The sequence below is a fragment of the Uloborus diversus genome, chromosome 1, assembly GCF_026930045.1.
Source record: "Uloborus diversus isolate 005 chromosome 1, Udiv.v.3.1, whole genome shotgun sequence".
Classification (NCBI taxonomy): domain Eukaryota; kingdom Metazoa; phylum Arthropoda; class Arachnida; order Araneae; family Uloboridae; genus Uloborus; species Uloborus diversus.
The window spans coordinates 171,037,760-171,057,730 of NC_072731.1; the positions used below are offsets into that span (position 1 = coordinate 171,037,760).

General features: G+C 32.6%; 1 protein-coding gene across 1 annotated transcript in view; it reads right to left on the reverse strand.

Moving 5' to 3' along the window:
* LOC129217055 (adenylate cyclase type 8-like) overlaps nucleotides 1-19,971 on the reverse strand; it is a 233,153-nt gene that overhangs the window by 32,848 nt on the left and 180,334 nt on the right. The window contains exons 10-13 of the mRNA XM_054851300.1: nucleotides 18,492-18,719; nucleotides 10,146-10,243; nucleotides 5,414-5,609; nucleotides 668-751 (exon numbers count right to left, since the gene is read on the reverse strand). Of these exons, the coding sequence (XP_054707275.1) occupies nucleotides 668-751; nucleotides 5,414-5,609; nucleotides 10,146-10,243; nucleotides 18,492-18,719 (606 nt within the window). The remainder of the gene's footprint in view (nucleotides 1-667; nucleotides 752-5,413; nucleotides 5,610-10,145; nucleotides 10,244-18,491; nucleotides 18,720-19,971) is intronic.

Consider the following 19,971-nt stretch of genomic DNA (forward strand, 5'->3'; position numbering starts at 1 on the left):
AGAGAGAGAGAGAGAGAGAGAGAGAGAGAGAGAGAGAGAGAGAGAGAGAGAGAGAGAGAGAGAGAGAGAGAGAGAGAGAGAAATTAGCTAAATAAATTAGTACATGAGGAAACATAATTGAGTGAATAAAAGTTCAAATTAAGAAAGTAAGTGAAGGACTGTATCTGTCTGTCTGTCTGTCTGTCTGTCATTATAAATAAAGGAACCTTACTGAGTTAGTTAATAAACGAATGCGCAAGTGATTTGATGAATGAATAAGTAAACGAAATGAACTGTTTCACTTTTCCCCCTTAACTTTGCCCCGTATGCACTTTACAAACTGTATTAAACGTTTAAAATCAAAGCATGCACATTATTAACTAAATAAATACTGCATTGCACATAAATACTGCAGTTCATTTCAATTAGCATTTAAAATCTTAATTACAAAAACTTTAACACAATCATATACCTTCATCTTCACAGCAATGTTTTTCTTGTCTAGAATAAACTCTACGTTTAAGAACGTAGTTAAAACATTGCTAAGTAGGTGACTGCATACTATGATAACATTTAACCAATCCACTATTACACCCACATTACATAATATAATCCCAGACTTGGAGTAATTTTTCATACGCGAGTAAAAATTTAAAAAAAAGTAGAAGAAAAGAAAGGAATCTATTACCTGAGGATGATTACATTGCTGTGGATTATTGGATTCTTGAGTAGTTTCATTACCACTGGGTTTAAGAACTTTTTCGCATGAAAACTAGAAAAAAATACAAAATTAATTGAATAAAAATATTATTGTTTTTAGGGTTGCCACCTCATTAGATTTGACCTAAGTATTCTTTTTTCGACAAATCGTATCTTATAACTGGGCTTACGTATTATTACTCAGGGCTACGCAATAAACTTCAACTAAGTACGAAAACAAGCAGTAAACTACCCTAGAAGATCATAGCTTGTATGCAAAACAAATAGTGTAAACTGTAAAGGATCAATGAGGTCCCAGGAATGTATATGATACAGAAATAGCTGGAACGGTCGGTTGTCTTATATGAAAAACTGGCGTAAGCGTAAATAACGCTTATGCCAGTTTTTCACTGGCGGTATTTATTGCGGCATTTTTATTGGCTGTATGCAATAGCAGTATCCATTGTCTTTTTTTTGCGTTGTACGATGTTACATGTGAATTTTTTGTCAAAACAGTCTGATTAAATACGTAATAATCCCATGTTGACTGTTGATCAATGATATGGTACTGATTTCAATGGAGTGATTGTAATTTTATTTATTGTTTACAATGTAGTACCATCTTGATTTTCAGTACATTTCAAATAAATTTTAAATAGGTCAAAAATACTTACAAAAAATAATAACAGTTTGATGTTAAATGAAAAGTTGTATTGCAAATTGTCATCCAGATTTTCTTTAGTGTTGAAATAATTAAATTTAGTGAGTTAGAAGAGAAATAAATGTATTTTAATTCTTATTGGTGATGATGACTATAATTTTCATTTTAGCCTGATGGTTCAGTATATATATATATTTAAAAACAAACATCCATGTTCTACATAAAACTATTTATTTATTTCCCGAAAATTTGTATACGGTTTAAAACTAGCCCTTCTAAATTGTCTTACCTAATTAATCCGTAAAGCAGAAACTACAGTGCCAACAATTTTTTTCCATTGTAGTCTTGAACTATAAACTCTACAAATTGTCAATAATAATAATCAAATTTTTTGAACTTGGTTGTTATTTCAAGCTGCATCAGTGGAAAAAAAAAATGTTGCCTACAAATAGAGAAATTCGATGGCTCAAAACCCGCTTACTATAACATGCTGTAAACCTAACACGTTTTTGTTAAGCCTTAAAAAGTTATCTAACATGGAGTTAGCTGGTTTATAGCATAAGTCACTTATATATATTGTTAAGTACCTAAATGGAAAATTGGTCGTCGATAAATCTCATGCGATGATGCAGGCCGTTAAAAATAAAATATCATTATTTCAGCAAAACTGTACACTTTGCCATTCATGCACGTTATTTTTTTATTTCATCATCGTCTTCGGGTGAACTAAAGTTTGAGGTGACAACCATAACTGTATTAACATTAAAATAAAAGTTTTTAGTGCAAACGAGAACTTAAAATCTAGATAACATTGAGGATTTTACCCTCTTCAGTTAGGCAATTAAGGACGCTTTGGACAGACAAAAAGTTCTGACAGCTGTTTTTATTGACTTTAAATCATCATATGACCTAGTCTGGAAAGAGAAACTGCTTGAGAAGCTGGCGGACCTTAGAGTTTGTCAAAATATGATTCTATTCTTTTAAGACTTTCCTAGGCCAAAGAATGTGTAGAGTCAGATACGGAAATTCTCTTTCAAAATGGAAGCTGCTGAAAACTGGACTTCCGTAGGGAGCAATATCAAGCTGCAGCCTTTTTAATGTTTTTATAAACGGCCTGATTTTTTCCATTAGATCAATCCCAGGGGTTAAGTGTCTATTTATACGCAGATGATCTTGTTATTTTTACGGACTCTCCAAAAAAGGATGCCATTCACCATAACACTGATAAATTCAATAAGGCCCTAGGTGAGCTTGAATATTGGTGCGACAAAAATAACATGGTTGTCAATGTTGAGAAAACTGCTATTCTCTCTTACTAATCAGCCCGTTCGCATTGACCTAACATACGGAGGTCAGCTGGTAACTCTAACTGATCAATACACATATCTAGGAGTATCCTTTGACCGCAAATTATCATGGAAGTTGTTTACTGAAGAAATCAATAAGAGAGTCTCAAATCGGCTGATATTACTTAAACGACTAGCTGGATATAAATGGGGCTGCTCCTCAAGGACTTATGACAACTTCCAAGTCTTTTATACTCCCTTTGTTCACTTATTGCAGTGCACCATTGGTAACCTCATCGGAACGAAACATAACATCTTTGGAGTTGGCTTATAATCAAATGCTTGGTTTTATTACTGGAGCGATAAAACTACCCCGATAGATGCATTGCATCTGTATACAGGTTTAAGGTCTATTAGATCAATGTTGCAAGAAAAAGCTCTTTTGCTACGGAAAAAGGTTAGACGTATTCCAAACTCTTCTGAACTCTGGAAAGACATGCCTCTAGGTTATAGAGAAATTTGAAAACTCAATTTGGGTTTGTCCAGGGAGCTCTGCAGTTGCAGAGAGATTTCGGTTTTTTGTGTGAAGCCGAAGCTCTGAAATTGCCACCTAGTCCTGTTGAGACTTGTGAATTTAAGTTACGCCTGGATCTTTTTCATGAGGCTCCAAAGAAAGTCACAGATCCTGTTATTCTTAAAGCCCTTGCTTATGAGAGCATAAGCACTTTATATCCCGAGCTAGATTGGATCAGATTTTATACCGATGGCTCCCGTTTGCCGGAGAGACCAAACGCAGGTGCAGAGATTCCCCCCCCCCCTCTTTTCATTCGCAAGCTCAGCAGGTGTTTATGCAACATCCTTCGAAGGTGAGTTGCTGGCTATTGAAAATGCTCTCACCCAACTGACCTGCCAATTGAGTGGTTTTGATAGAGCTGTATTACTCGGTGACTCAAAGGCGGCCTTGCAAACATTGGGGGCATCATCTTGCTCCACGTCTTCTGTAATCCTGTAGTGTCGGGAACTTTTGCAGAGACTAGATGACTGTAACAAAGACATAGTCTTGCAGTGAATCCCAGCGCACTGACGTTGAAGGAGATGAGGTCGCCGACTCTCTGGCAAAAAAGGGTACCATGATCCAGCAAATTGCTAGGCCAGAAATACCTTTTGGCACTATTAAACGAATGATTGAAAGCAAGATGTCGGAGGAGTTTTGGAGCAGTCTTGTCACTAGAACTTCATCAAAACCATGGAGAGACAAACTCCCTCTCCTATCAAATAAACACAGATATGGAATGGTGGCGTTCAGGCTGGCCACTGGACATGATTGCCTACCCAAACACCTACATCGTTTCAATATCATTTCTAGCCCTCTCTGCACGCTCTGTAATCTAGGATATATTTTGTATAGGGACCAACTCCCCTATTGTCCGGCGTTAATACAGCGAACTCTAAAAGACCGCTACTGGGAGGCGAGGAGCCGTTTGGTTTCATAGACTTTTTACTGCAGCTGTTTTTTTATTTTTGTATTTGTTTTCTGACTTCGTTGTTTTTTCTTTTGTTTTATTTGTTCATCGGCTGTAGTGGTCTTGTAAACTTTGCTATTGGGGGAAAAAAATAAGGATTTTGTTAATACAGTCTTGCTAGCTTAGCTTTATTAAAAAATCAATGCAACTTAGTGTTAAATTCAATACAAACGGAATTTTGATGCTTTATTTTTTGAAATAACTATAAAACCTCTTTAATGTAAACACTAATTATTTCCATGAAAGATAGCCGTCTTGAGTGCTGGCTGTTGAAAAAAAAAATGTTAAACGTAGGTACATGTAAGTAGCATCTAATTAGAAGTTAAAAATTTCGCAGCTTTTAGTGTACAAAAGTACTTTTATTACATAATTTGAGAAAATCTATAACCGCTTATAAAATTACTTTCATCCTTTTTTTACAATTCAGTGCTGATTGCATTTTTTAAAGAATTAAACTTTTGTGTGAAGACTGCATTCATTTTATTTAGCCGAAAAAAAAATGCAGTTGTCCGTTGTATTTTTTGAATACAATTTCTTTTGTTACAATTGTAATTTGTAAGTGCAATGATAGTTATTAAAATACATGTCATTCAAACAATAAAGAGTGAAACATTAGCGGTTCACTGCAGCTTCATTGATCTCATTTAGAAAGCTTAGAATTTAGACTAAAAAAAGGGATATTACTATTACTCTCTCTATTTTTCTAAGATTTATAAATCAGTGATACGATTATCTCTTTAGAATAAATTAAGAATTTCTTTGCGTCTCTTGAATGTATCTATAGTGAAATTCTGTAACAACGAATACCAATACAACGAAATATCCGTTTTAATGAAATAAACCCTGGTTCAATTTCTATTAAATTGCTTGAATTCCATTTCAACGATTTTTCCGTTAAAAAGAACAAAATTTGCAGTCTTTTGAAGTTCGTTGTAACGGGATTTCACTGTATTATTTAAAATTATCACCAAGCATTCTGTATACGATAGGGAAATTTATTACAAATTTTGGGAAGGAAAGACGGATCGACAGAAGCGTTCTTTATTGACTGAATTCCGAAGGTGACAAGGGTTGGAAATTTTTCTTTAAAATATTTATACAGGGAAAAATAAAAATAGATGAAGACAGCGAACGTTTCACTGTTTTTATGAATTTCTGTCAAAAGGAGTGTACAAATGAAAATGTTTTAAAGTATTCGTTATAGAAATTATTGATCAAGATTTATTAGCCTTATAAGCATGATTCTATTAGTTTACCAAATTTGCCGTTGCACCCAAGACAACAGCAGCTACGATGGCACAAAAGATGGCATTACGAAGGGGTCTTCTGTTGTCGAGGGCAGAACCAAGGACTCGGGCCCATCCTGCTGATGGCGCAAGCGCAGTTGAGGCGCAAACGGCTGCAAATGTCGCTGCTAAGAAAAGCGTCACGGTCGGAAAGACAGAAACTGTCACCAAGGATCTGCAAATAAAAAAAGAGAGTGCTTACAAGAGCAAAAGCGTTTGTGAGTTGCAAAAATAAATGTCTTTGGTTCTTTTTATACAGATTTTCACACAGGGCACGTTTGTACAAATACTTTTAACTCGATATGACCAAATTAGAAACCGAACGTTCTGAAGAAAAATACAACTACATAAGAATGTATCAAAAAAAAAAAAAAAAAAAAAAAAAAAAATCAAAATGTTAAGTTGATTAAAAGTTGCTCCTATAGATCCACGTGTATCACAATTTTTTAATTTAAATCCAAAAATATTTAGATATGCCGCACGAGGCCTAAAGTTTGTAAATTTCTGCAAGGAAAAAACTGTTAAAAATTCTATAATTAAAAAAAGAAAGAAAGAAAGAAGGAAAATATTTATAGCTAAAATGATTTTTTTTGTAGAAAACTATAAGCTTTAGGCCTCGTGCGGCATACCTAAACATTTTTTGATTTCAATAAAATATTTTATGGTACATGTGGGTCTGTAGGAGCAACATTTTATCAACGTCACATTTTGAATTTCTAAATTTTTTTTCGATACACTATAATCTACATGCATGCATAAATTTCGAAAAGCAAAGAGAGCCTAAGAAATCAGGCAGGGAAATCAGAAAATGGGTAGCTGTTTTTGGTATCCGCTGAAATATTAAAACACAAAGTGATTTTGTGGGGTCGCTAATTTTTTTTTTCCGTAAGAAAGTCTACTGAGTAATATAGTGAGCAGCGCCCAGTTATAAATCACATTCAAAAATAGTTCTTTAAAAATGTATTGCACTACATCTATTATCAATAAGTTAATTTGTATTATATTTTAATTTCTCTTAATTAAAACCGGTGCAATACTTGTATTGTGAGTTTTAGAAAGGAAACAGAATAAAAAAAAAAAGACCTGAAGACATAATACGTCTCTAAGTTGTTACAAATAAGGAGAACAAAAAAATACAAATTCTGTTTTGTGGCGGAGTTTAATAAACAAGGAAAAAATTAAATATGCCAAAGAATGTGAGCGAAAGCACAATTATAAATATTGCAAACACAGCAGGAAGAAAACTAAACAAGATTTTAATTAAAATGCTACGCTATTATTCTCACAGAGAACCTGTTGCAGTCCCAATTATTGAAAAGTATATAAAGGAAATTTCATCAAAACGTTCCTTAAGGGACTTCATTTTAATAAAAATAAATTCCCAATGAGTTCAGGTTCGCATTTCTCGCTGACAGAGATGCAATTAAAATTATAGGCCAGTTCTCAGTCCACCAACTGTTTAGGAGACTTCTAATTAGTGCGGAGGTGTTTAGTGACCAATTACGAGAAATTTAATGAACGAATGGGTACTTGGCGCTGCAGTTCGTTTTGGTGTTAGAGTTGGGTTATGGAAATATTCAATGCATGTTAACATCCGCTGTATTCTCAATTAACAGCAAAATACGGAAATTTTCTTTACCTCATAGGAAAAAAAATCTAGAGAAAAAATAGCGTCTCAATATAGATAATATTTTAACAATGTTCTTCTAGAGCAGCGATTTTCAATCGCTGGGCCGCCGGACCGGCATCGGTTAGCAGGAAAATGTCAACACTCCTCAGAGATTTTTACTTGTCTTGGTTGAAAAAAATTCCTTCTTCCAGATAGCGGAAAAATGGCACTTACACGACAATTTTTTCATTAATCTTGTGATTATGTTCAACACTTATCTCCAATATTTCTCAAAGTTTGATTTTTCCTCTTGTAATAAGATAAGTACAATAACTTATCTTCACCTTTAAATATTTGTGCAAGTAATGTATAATAGTTGTGTCGTACTTAATACGATTAAAATGTATTATTTAATTTAGATAATATTTTTTAAATATACTGCAAAGGTGTTTTTTAACAAAAAATAAAATTATAAAAAAAAAAAAAACCGTCACCGGTCCGCAAATTTTTTTATGCACTTTTGCAGTCTGCAGGTCAAAAAAGGTTGAGAAACGTTACTCTAGAGCACGGGACTCAAACTTATGGGTATATAAAAAAGTGAGGTTCCTTGTAGGTAACCTTGAAAATTTTGATTTCTAAATGCATAAGCACTATAGTATATATGATGGAGTTTTTTTTTTCCAAAATTGAAAATTTATCAGTTTGAATGAACGTTTTACATACACAAGACTTAATTCAGTGGCGTACCTAGCATGGTTGACACCCAAAGCGGTAATTTGCGGTGACCCCCCCCCCCCCGGGGAGAATTTCAAATTTGTAGTATTTAAAATGCATTTTAGTTTTATATTTTTCAAAAATTCACTTTGGGTGTCATCCCCCAAACGAGTGACACCCGGGGGTGGACCTCCCCCCTCGTAGCTTAATTTGCAACATTTTCCTTTTCAAATTTAGATTCTTTGTTAAAAACGTCCAACAAACTTTTATTTTTCAACTTTTTGGCTTGCAAAAATTTAAACAAGAGTTTTTTTTTTCGAAGTAAAAATTCTCATAAGTTTCTTGTTTTAAATGAATTTCAAATTTAAACTTTGAATTTTTAAGTAAGTATGAAACACGGGTTTATATAATTTGTGCAGAAAGAAAAAATATGTCATAAAACTAGCATGTTATGGATCGGATAGTATTTACGGTTCTCAGATTGGCGTGATTAACTGTCTTGGCGGAATTTGTAATTACAGTATGACCTCATTTATCCGGAGTAACAGGGACCAAAGCAATCCAAATAATCCGGGTAGTATGGGTTATATCGGTTATAAGCAAAGAAAATCTTTGTATAAGCAAACTTCAACAAAAATCTATTTTGTAGCAAAATTACATAGAACTTCAAAAGATATTAAAAAAAGAAAAAAAAAAAGAAAGTCAAATCATTTTTACCAAGTAATTAATCCGCAGATACAGTGGTGTTTGTTTGATAACCATAATACTTTGCACAAATATGCGGAGCTGTAAATTTAATCAAAACAAATAGTGAATGTTTGGCTCACTTACAATCATGTTCTTAGCTGTCATAATTTTAAATTATGTGTCCGAAAATACCTTTTTAACGCTACTAATTCGATCCAGATAATCCAGAGATCCGGATAAACGAGGGCCGAATAAACGAGGTTCTACTGTAATATAGAAATTCCTCCAGAGGGTGTGGAGCAGTGGTTCCCAACCCGTGGGCGATCTCTCCCAAAAAGGGGTTCGGCTTCTCGGGGGCGATAAATTGAGGGGAGATGAGGAAAAAAAACAAGATCCGGGCGAATAAAAAGCGAGTGCATATCAAAGTGGAAGCACATACAAAAACGTTTATTTAGAATTCAGACAAGGAATCACAAGTTATAAAAAAGAAACAAATTAAAGTTCAGGAGTTTCCTCCTCAAACCTCGGTTGAACCTCAAGGAAGTATTTTATCAATCATCGCAAAATTTTTGAATTTTCAAATTTTCACTTTTTTAAAAAAAATTTAAGTGTGAGTGTTTTTAATTTTCCTAGACTTCAATTTCAAAAGAATCAAATAATTTCCTAAAAAAATTACTCCTGTTTTTGAAAAGTACGTCAATTATTCTAGTTAAGTGTTCCCTATCGAATACTTATAAATTCGCTTCGAAAGAAAAAAAAAAAAAAAAGAAAGAAAAGAAAAAGAAAACGTAAAAAAAGGCTCTTTTATTTATTTATTTTTTGGTTTAAGAATGAATGGGTAAAACTGCTTTATCGAAAACATTTTGCTTCAAATTTAAATTTGAAGTTTATACTACTTTCAAAAATATCAATGGTCACTAGCGACTAATCATGGTTTTTCAGGGAAGAAAGGAGTGGGGACGAAAGGTGTCTTCAATCTTTAGAGAGGGCAATGGGCTGAAAAAGATTGGGAACCAATGGTGTAGAGTAATGGTAACATCAAAATTCGCCATTTTATTTCAAAATAAAAATATCTTCTCGATCTGATCTGCAGATAATAAGAATTTAGTAGAGAAATCAAAATCAAGAAGAAAAATTGAGATTCCTTTGAAAAGCCTCAGATTACGTACAAAAATCATTAATGAGTATTTTATCCGTTAACAATAATAAAATGGCATTAACAGCATCGCTAAAGATTTAGTCGATTCCAAAAGGTTTAAGGCTACAATAAAAGGAAAATAAAAGCTTATGTAGTTTCAACCGTGTATCTCTTTAATCTCTTGGATATTCTGTAGATTATTGAGCTTCTAAACTGACACTTGGGGGATATTTCTATAATTGGGAATCTGGCGCGGTCGTCTCATTTTTGGCGGAAATAATTTTATATTGGTAACACTGCTGATTTATAGTAACCCTATGTTAATAGATGTTTCCGGTCTCTTGTTTAGATTTGCGAAGAAAAATACCTCACGTGCAGGCGCTGGAGCCAAAAGTTGACGCCAATGAAGGAAGATCTCCAGATTCCCAGTTATCGAAATATCCCCGACACTTGGATCACAAGGTGTAAAAAATTGCAGAAATGCTGTCTGAATTCATAAGTTTATTTTATTTCGAAAAGAAATTCAACGTTTAAGCAATACAGTTCTGTAGCAAAACACTTACTTGGGAGTCATGATAATTTGGGTAAGAGCTACAAAAATCCATACTAGGAAAGCGCATGATGTATTTGATCTGAAAACTGTATCTCGAATCTGATGGAACTGTAAAAAGAAATAGTCACAAGCTTAAATTATGGGAAGATAATTCACTAAAGATAAACAATTTATCAGTTAAAAAGCTTGTAATATAAATAGACAAAATTCGAATGCTTGATTATTGGTATTTGTTAAATCTGTAGATTAGTGTTCGCCATCGAGTCACCAATTGGCGACCATTTCATTGAAAATCGCTACCACAAAATCAAGTCTTAGTCGCCAAAAGTGCCGATCATTGATTTCTTCGTTTATGAAAATTCATGTCGTATTTTAATCCTGAGACGTTTAGCGCATCAGTCGACTCTACCTTAGCAACATAATTCTGAGAAAACTCTCTTAAGATTGTCATTATTATTATTATTATTATATTTGCGTTGAATATAAATTTTTTTAAATGGCTACCAGAAGTCAAAAGTGGGTACCATTTGTTGTGACTCGGGTAACATTGACTAAAATTCAGAATTTCTAGTCTGCAGCTTTATGTCTGTGTTTGTTTCTTTTATTTGGAGAACACGTAGAATCCAAAAGGTGGAAAAAATGATGAAAACTCATTCAAGTTACAAATATAAACATCTAAATCCTCTAGAACGCACAATAACCTATCAAACATGGTACTCAAGAAAATGCTAGGACTTCTGGAAATACTGATGGCTAAAAAAGTATTGAAAAACGTATGAGTAAGGATAGAAATGTCAGGCATGTTTGAATTAAGAATTTGAAGCAAAGAAAGTTATGAAAATGAATTTCTCTAAAATAGAGAAGGTTTTTAAAAGCACGACTAGAAAAGAAGAGAAATTTAATTCTCGTTTGAAAATAGAGTTAGGTTTTTTTAAAAGGAAAGTATTGTCTTTGTGTGTGTGTGTGTGTGTGTGTGTGTGTGTGTGTGTGTGTGTGTGTGTGTGTGTCAGTTCTGAATAGTTATTGGCAAGACGAACTGCGAAAGTACTAAAATATTTAAAATTGAACAATATAAATTCAACTCTTATAAAACAACTATAAAATGATCCTGTTGAATTCTCGCCTTTTGTTTGAAAAAAAAAAAAAAAAGGTCAAGTGAAAAATTTAAATGGGTCAAGTCTATGTGAAATTTTATTTAATTTTCATTTTAAAGTCACGAACGAGCGAAAAATTTGACAAAGTCGGTTAAAAAGGGATGAAAATCTTTATTAATATTATAAAGAGAGAGGGCGGATTTTTGTGTGTTTATATGTTCGAGGTAATCTCCGGAACTACTGCACCCCCCTAATTTGAAAAATTCTTTCACTATATGAAAAGTGCTTTCTTACTGAGTAACATAGGCTATTATTCGAAAAAATCCGATAAATAGTTCTTTTTTTATTCAAATTTATGCCCAAATTTCACGTAAATTGCCTATTATTATCTATTAAAGGGATGAAAAATTGCTTGCACATATTAATATTATATATCGTTAAAAAGGGCAGAATTTTCTGCGTTCTAAACAATTTATTTCAATGCTCTAACTTAATTACGGCGGGAGTAATTTGAGTTTTTAACTCGAACTTTTTTAGGCTTAGCTGAAATTTAGTCATTAGTTTCTTCATTAAATCTATCAATAAAAAGTGAAGGAATTGTCCCACAGTTTTCTTTTTGACAGCATTGGAAAAAACGAGTTTTTTTACTCCAGATCTCTCTTGACCTACGATCGAAAAATTAGCTTCTATCTTCAAAGGAAAAAAAGTTGCAAGCATTTTTAAATCTATTTCGAAATATGTCATTTTGATTCAGGTTGTCAACCATTTTATTTTCGCGTTTTCATGGTTACGCTTTTTGAATCCATTGTTTATTTCCTTACTTTGCATCTGATTTCTTAAACTTATTTTATTTCATGTTTCCATGGTTACGCTTTTAAAATTTATCTTTCGCATTTTAATTTCTTAAAAGTATTTTAATATCTGTCGTCATTGTTTGTAAAGGTAATTTCGCATGGTGTTTTTTTTTCTTTTATTTATTCTTTAAGTTATTAAGTTATTCTTTTAATTAATTGCTGAATATATGTCACTTGACACAATTTTTTTTTTCAAGGTAGACCGGGTAAAGCCGGGCAACGCAGCTCTTAATATATAAAAATTTGAAAGCTACGGTTAATGTAATTTTATACCTTTTTGTTTGTTTGGCGAAACATTTATTATTGCCAAAGAAAAAAACATCCGCTTCACTCGCAAAAGGGCTGGGTTCCGGTAGCGTAGTCGCTTGGCACGTTAGGCGCTGAACAGGGGGGGGGGGAGTTCAGTCTAGGATAGTTCAGCACTTAAAACAGTTCAGTTTTAAAGCAACCGTTAATGCAATTCATTGTTTTGGCGATTTGTTTTGAAAGAAAAGAAACTTTTGATTCGTTTTTATCCGAGTGAAATGTACGACATTTTCTTCTTTTTTTCTGACGATGATTTTTGAATGTTCCACGGGATGTTTTTTTTTTCTTTTTTGTTAGACGGATGGATTATGATAGCGTGGTTGCTGGGCAAGTTTGGCGATAAACAATAGAACTGCGGAATTATGTTTACATTTGAAAGATATTATTTGATATCTTTTTTTTTTTGTTTATTTGGCGAAGTATTTTAAATTGCAGTAAAATCCGCTTCATTCGCTAAATAGAGTTTTAAAGTAAAAGTAAATCTAATTTAATGATTTGACGAAAAGTTTTAAATTGCAAAGAAACTTAAATAGTTTTTTTTTTTTTTGAAAAGGTGTGTACGCATTTTATACAAAAACGATCATTTCACATCAGAGGGGGACGGGGCGTCAATTTGTTTTATTCAGCGAACTTCCATTACATTTTTAGCACGGGCATCGCTGTGCGGGTACTGCTGGTATTTAATAAAGCAATTTCTAGATTAAACTTTAAAATTTGAGTTTCGGGATGCAATGTCCGGACGCTTTTTGTGTTGTATTAATCAAAATTTCATAAATCTGTAAGTGCGATATATTCGACTAATAATACCATTTATATACAAAAATTAATGAATAAATAACTAAATAAATAAAATGAATGAGTAAAATAAAACAAATAAATTAAAAAAAAGTTTATCCACTAGTTTTGTTATAAAAAATACTGTTTTATAGGAGTAATTGTATTTGAGATAATGCATAACGTTTTTTTTGAACTGAAATGTTAGTACCAAATTGTACTCTAGGAATGTTATTACTTGCAACTCTAATCATATAAACTTCAAGATGAACGTGACAGTGACATTTAGAGAAAGACAATTTTATGACTTACTGTACTTTTTATTAGAACGTAAAAACTACAGAAAAGAATCCCGATTTTTCATCGTCTAGAAAAGTTAGGGTAGAAAACTTATTTCCTCCGAGAATCACTCGCGTTCCGAGTCTCGATTGCTTTTTCGGGGGAAAAAAGATTAATTTTCGTCATTATTCAGCCTTCCTTAATTACAAGAGCCAACCAACCTTACGAATATTCAATCGATTTTCAGGTGTGCACTCACGGAAGAAGGAAAATTTTCGATGACATATTTTTGAAAGAGCGGAACTAAAGGTTAATTAAATGATTTCATTCATTCGAACCTATTAAATATAACTTTTGACTTCTGATTATTTCTGAAGAAATCATAGAAGAGTATAATTTTCGAGCTAACTTCAGCCGAAATTAAATTTCCCATCGCGTTGCTTGAGTGAAATTAGTTTTGTTTTAACTTTCAATGCATGTACAAACTTTAAGAGATGGCTTACCTTGGCATAAAACTATTATTAATACAGACATTTTTTTCAAACAAAAAATTAATGTAGTTAAATTACGAGTAAGAATAAAAAATTCTTAAGTAAAAGAAAAGAAAATACATATGTACTCATATACGCTTGTTGGAAGTTACGCTTTTTAAATTGATATAATTCGTATTAAAAAAAAAAAAAAGATGATTTTTAACTAAGATGAGATTGTTACATAATATGCAAAATTATGCGCAATGAAAAACACTGAAAATGGTTCTTCATTCACAGTGTCAACTACCAGATATTCTCGTTTTTGCTTGGTATCAACACTGACCCAGTATCTTTTATTTATTAAAAATTTGCAAAAATACACGGCGTTGCCTGGGTCAGTAATAATTGTGAGAAACAATCGCTACTTTCATTTATTTTTTATTTTAACTGAAAGAATTCAAAAATCCCAGCTTTGATGTGATTCACCCATAAAAGTAAAATAGCAATAAGTATTAAGACCGAAATAGTATTCAGTTAGAAAACGAAAGCACGAATAACTGTCTGTTACTAATTTTCGTCAAAGAGATATTGTCGCCAAATACTGAGACATATTTGGGGATCATAAAATGATGCTAAATATTTTCTCCGATCAAAACTTGTCCAGTGTTTGCAATTGCGAACAAAGACAAACTAATGGAAGTTTTTGTGCTGTTTAATAGATTTACCTAATTTAGTTAGCGGATTATTTTACATTTTAACGAAAGTTTTAAAGATTATTTTAATTGCGATATTTTGGTTACATGGTGAAAAGAAAGCCGAGAAACATTATTGCGTAGTCTTTGGCTGCAAAAACAGCGCCAGTTGAAAATATTGCCTTCTGTTAGAATTGAATCGTTATGATTAATTATAACTATGTTTTTATTTCTATGAAATTAATATATATATTTAGTAATTGATTTCCAATTTTATGTAAGATGCATAAAACCGTTTGTAAGTGTAAATAATAAACTTATTTATATTTTGAAAAGATTCTTTCTCTCAGAATAGGAAAAAATATGTTTTTCTGCTTATATGTTAAAGCCCAATTGGTGAAAATGTCTTCATGATTGAGAAAATTGGATGTCATACTTGAAATCAGCGCATCCAGAAGAATAAAAGTCACTCAATACCGTACAATCACTTTTTTATGACACAGATTTTGCAGGCCTGTGTAATTTTTGACAATAAACACTTTCTATTTTCCAACTGTTGTCAAAATCAATTGTCATTTTATTGCGTTCCGTTATCGATTATTGGGATAGATGAGGGTAAAAATTCTAAGAAAACAACAAATGTCATGCTTGTTCCAGAGAAGCCTTGATTCAAAATTTTTATTATGATAACTATTAATATTGCTGTTGTAAGGCAACGAATTTTCGTATAACAATGGATTTTATATTTATTCATTTAATGGGGAAATAACATGAAATTTACTGTTTTCCATCATACCTTTTTTAAACAGAGTTTTTTAGAAATATATTATAGCCTATGTTGCTTCCTGATAATGTAGCTATCTATGGCGAAAAAAAAAATTGTTAATATCGGTCCAGTAGTTTTGAAGCTTACCCCGGACATACATACAGAAGTAGCCATTTGTGTATAAAGATACATTAATGAATTTCATTCATTTTATTAATCTAATTCTTGTCACATTATGATAGAGAAATAGTTTACATTTGTGGCAAATTATAAGTTTCCCCAACGGAGAATTCACTCCATGCTTTGCTAACAAACAGAAAAATAAATCTTCAAAGTGTTAACTCCGGGTGGTTTTACCTTACGACAAATTAATTTTATTTATCGTAAATGTAATTAATCTCTGTGGCGTTCGGATTGCGGGGGGTTTGGATTTAAAGGATTTTGTTGTATTCTTCTAAACAAAGATTAACCACGCTTAAAATATCTTTATATGCTTGAAAAAAGGAAAGAAAGAAAAAATTACCATGGATAAAAGAGTATTAAAATTAAAAAAGTCATATATACTTTTCTTTCTTAGCTTAATTTCAATCCAGATTGCCTTAAAAACCCAAACAAACCTTATTTCGCTTAAGTTGAGGTGACTTGAACTTAAAGAAATAGCTGTCTTTATTAATGAACGAAAAAGACGGAGTGAAAACGATAAAGGATTTTTTCAGTGTTCATATAGTAAAAAGTGTATTTTATCAGAACATCTAGACATTTTTTCATAGATATCAGTATTGTATCGAGCTTCCATAGCCCTTCTAAAAATACCTTTTTTATAACAAAAAAAGTTTTATTATAAATGGTTTCGGACTTTTAATATCCACAGTAAGAAACGATTTATGCCGATCGTATGTACTCTATTTATTTCCCCAAGAGTTTTAGTTTTTGCTTGTCACAGTAGATCGTGTTTCATGATTACAGGTTCAATTTACTTATGTGTTTCAGGAGACACGTTGATCTTAAGAACTGTTCCTTCATTTTCCGGTACAATCCTCTTAAAACTTTTATGTAGATTTATGTGATATTTCAGAAATGATTCCTTTACTTTTTGAAACCTAACTAGATAGAAAACATTCTGTAAAACGATATCTTGAAAAAAAGAAAAAAATAATGAAGATGACAGATCAGATGCCAAAAGTCATTTTCCCAGATCTGAAATTGTAAATCTTAATGATTATGGGAGATAATTACGACGGCCATTAATCGATATATGTGAACATGAAAAATGTTTTCTCCCTGGAAGAGTTCGAGAGGATTTTCTCAACTAATACCAAAAGAAAAATAAATACGTCAGAAATATTTCCGCTTCGCCTTTCTCTCTCTCTCTCTCTCTGGGAATGATTTCCCTATTTCTTCTAAAAGCTGAATGGGAAAGCAAAATATTTCGATATACCTACTATAATAAGATAACTTACTTAATCTGTAATATTTGCAACGATAACAGATTTTTCAGATTACGTAAATTTTGCTGTCTGTAAAACATACTGAGATTTCGATTTGTTCCCATAATACAAAGATTTAATTAATAGCTTTTGTCGCAACTCAATCAGTAAACGTCTTTTCCAAAACTCAATTTATGAGCTAAACTTTTAATTGCGAAAATTTATGGCTATAGTCACAAATGGTGAAAACTACGTGATTTTGAAGTGTCAATTTATTTTTTAAATTAAAATTAAGCTATTAAAGTAAAGATTTTCGAGTTGTTTGCACATTCAAATGCTCATGACATTGAAATTATTTTAGAGATGATTACGGTTTGAACTTGTTTATACCCAGCTAGAACAGGTATTTTAATCCGTGTATACAAAAATAAATAATTATAAGTGAATGTATATAGGGTAAATGCTTAGTTATGAGTATGGTTAAAGGTTTTTTTTTTTTTAATTTTTAACTGGATTGTTGTTGAACTGTGCTGTTGCAGTTCTAATTCATGGAAAAAACTAATTCTCACGGTGCAAGAACTTACAAATTGCACTTTTATAGCTTTAAAATTTTCACTCATTTTTAATTTGCATTTTTTTTTTTTTTTTGACAAAAAACGTAATACAGCGGTTTGACTAGTTATGGTTACTCTTGCTTAGTTACCGGCACACTAAAAATTAGTTATGATCATGCTAGCTGCATTCATTTGTTCTACCACAGAAAAAAAAAAAAAAAAACTCAACCATACTAAAACACTTATTTGTCTTACAATATAATCAAATTCCAACTTACCAATTTGAGCAACATTAAATTTAAAGAAAAACGAATAACTGACAAATCCCTTTTGAAAGGTTCGTCTGAACAACATCAAAAATAAATGAATAAATGAAATTAATAGAACTATTCTACTGCAGCATTTTTTATTTATCGCCTGCCTAATTCAGCTTACGTTTTATCATCAACTCTTTATAATATTTTTGATTGAGACTGACCAAAACGTCAATTATGGTCATATGTTCCCAAAACTGAAACATTTCATTTTACTTGACGAATTATGGGCACATCAGCTTAAAAGGATCTTAACAATGGGGATGATTACGGTTCTTAAGAATTTTAACTAATGGTAAGAATATACCTACTATATGATTTAAAAAAAAAGGCTGAAAAATGAGTAAAAACCATTGAAACTACTTTTTGATAAGATACAGCAATGTCAGGTTGTCACGTCCTTAAGGAAGAAACTCTTCCAAACTTAACTGCAAACAAAATTACATTTTTTTCCTTTTTGAATTTTTTTTTTCGAAACAAAGAGAAAACTGATTTTTGGAAAAAATGTAGTGGGGATGTTCTTGAAAGATGCAATTTTGAGGACCCAGTGTCGTGTTCTTGGAATATCGATTACTTACTTGATACTAATAATACAAGACAAACCTGCCCATTACCGGTTGTGTTCCCATAACAAGTCATTTATCCGATACGTGCATATAAAAGGTTCCGTTTAAATTTTTGCAATAAATTAGCCATTCGGACGAAAATTTGTTTCCTTGGGTCAGACTCAAGTTGCTGAACTTTTAACACGCGTTAACACTCGGAACACAAAAGAACAGGTTCCAAAAAGTTTCTACTCTACAGATTTTCGCTGTTTGCTTACTTTTGTCTCAGCATCTGGGGTTTTAAAAGTCAGACTGAACCAGGAGAGATGATCCTTGCGCATCTTTTTGTTCGATTCAATTTCTATGGACTGTTCGATTAGATCTTCCACTTCTTCGCTCACTGTTGGCGACAGTGGACGATGCACGGATAATTTGCGGGCTTTTGCTTCGTCCTTTGCTGGTAGAGGGGCCGTCTCTTCATCCATGGAGTCGCGAATGTATTCTAGCTGTACAGATGAAGAGATGTGTTATCATTGGGAAAAACATTCAATTGCTGTTTAGTAAGAAAAATTTGAAGGCACTAAGAACGCATTTATGTATCCCTGAATAGTGAGTAACCGATGCACAAACTTTGTGGGGGAAAAAAATTCATGACAAAACAAATTTTCAAAATGTTATAAAATTAATATTGCGCTACATTTTTACAATTGCACTTAGTAACACAAATGATTAAAGTAATAATTTAATGGAGTAAATTATGCAGCTTAGTAGTGCCAAATCTATGGCCTGCGGTTCACAAATCTGCCCGAGAAACTGACCCATGTGACCAACTTGGTTCGTTCATTGAGAAGAGATAAAATGGAGGAAGTAAAGACTTTCATTCGTGATGGAAAGACATTAAGTCCCGTGATGGATTTTAAATAAAAGCATTGGTCGAGAGAAATCAGATTTCTTTCGCTAATTTCACGCAAAACGTGTCAATCATTCGACGTTGTTGAGACCCCTTGGTTCGTTCATTAAGAAGAGGTAAAACTGAGGGAGTGAAGATTTTCATTCGTGATGTAAAGACCCTAAGTCCCGTGACAGATTTTAAAGAAATGCATTGGTCGAGAGAGAAATAAGATTTCTTTCGTTAATTTCACACAAAACGTGTTAATCATTCGAGGTTGTTGAGTCAAGTGACTTGAGGTGGTTGCCCAAACTTTTGCTTAGCCAATGATTGGGCTTGCTCCCTCCGTTTACTGATTCCTGCTCTAAGGGTACGTTCAATGTTACGATTCGAAAGTTGTGTTCTTGAAACTTCCAAAACAACTGATCATCGATATTCAGAATGATTGCTGTAAATTGATGCTGAGCTAGATGTTTGAAAAAACAAAATACTTCAGGACAGATTTTGAAAACCACACACATATCAAATTCAGTGCAGTTTAACGAACTGTTGCAAAATTACAAGAAAAATCTGAAAAGATTTTTATCAGCTCACCAAAAGTTTTGGTCGCATTGATTGAAAGATATTTGTTTTAGTGGAAATAGATTTCTTCCTTTTCCTTGATTGTGCCTTTATATTGTCTTATTAAGTTTCCGGAGTTCCCGGTTCACCAATTGGTATTCGTTAATTTTCAAACAAACATAAAGAAAACAAGTGTACATTCCTTTAGGGGCTATCCATAAATTTCGTCGCACTTTTTTCAACATATTTGACAGCCTTTTACTATGTCACAAAGCGCCACACTTCACTTTATCCCCTCCCCTCCTCCT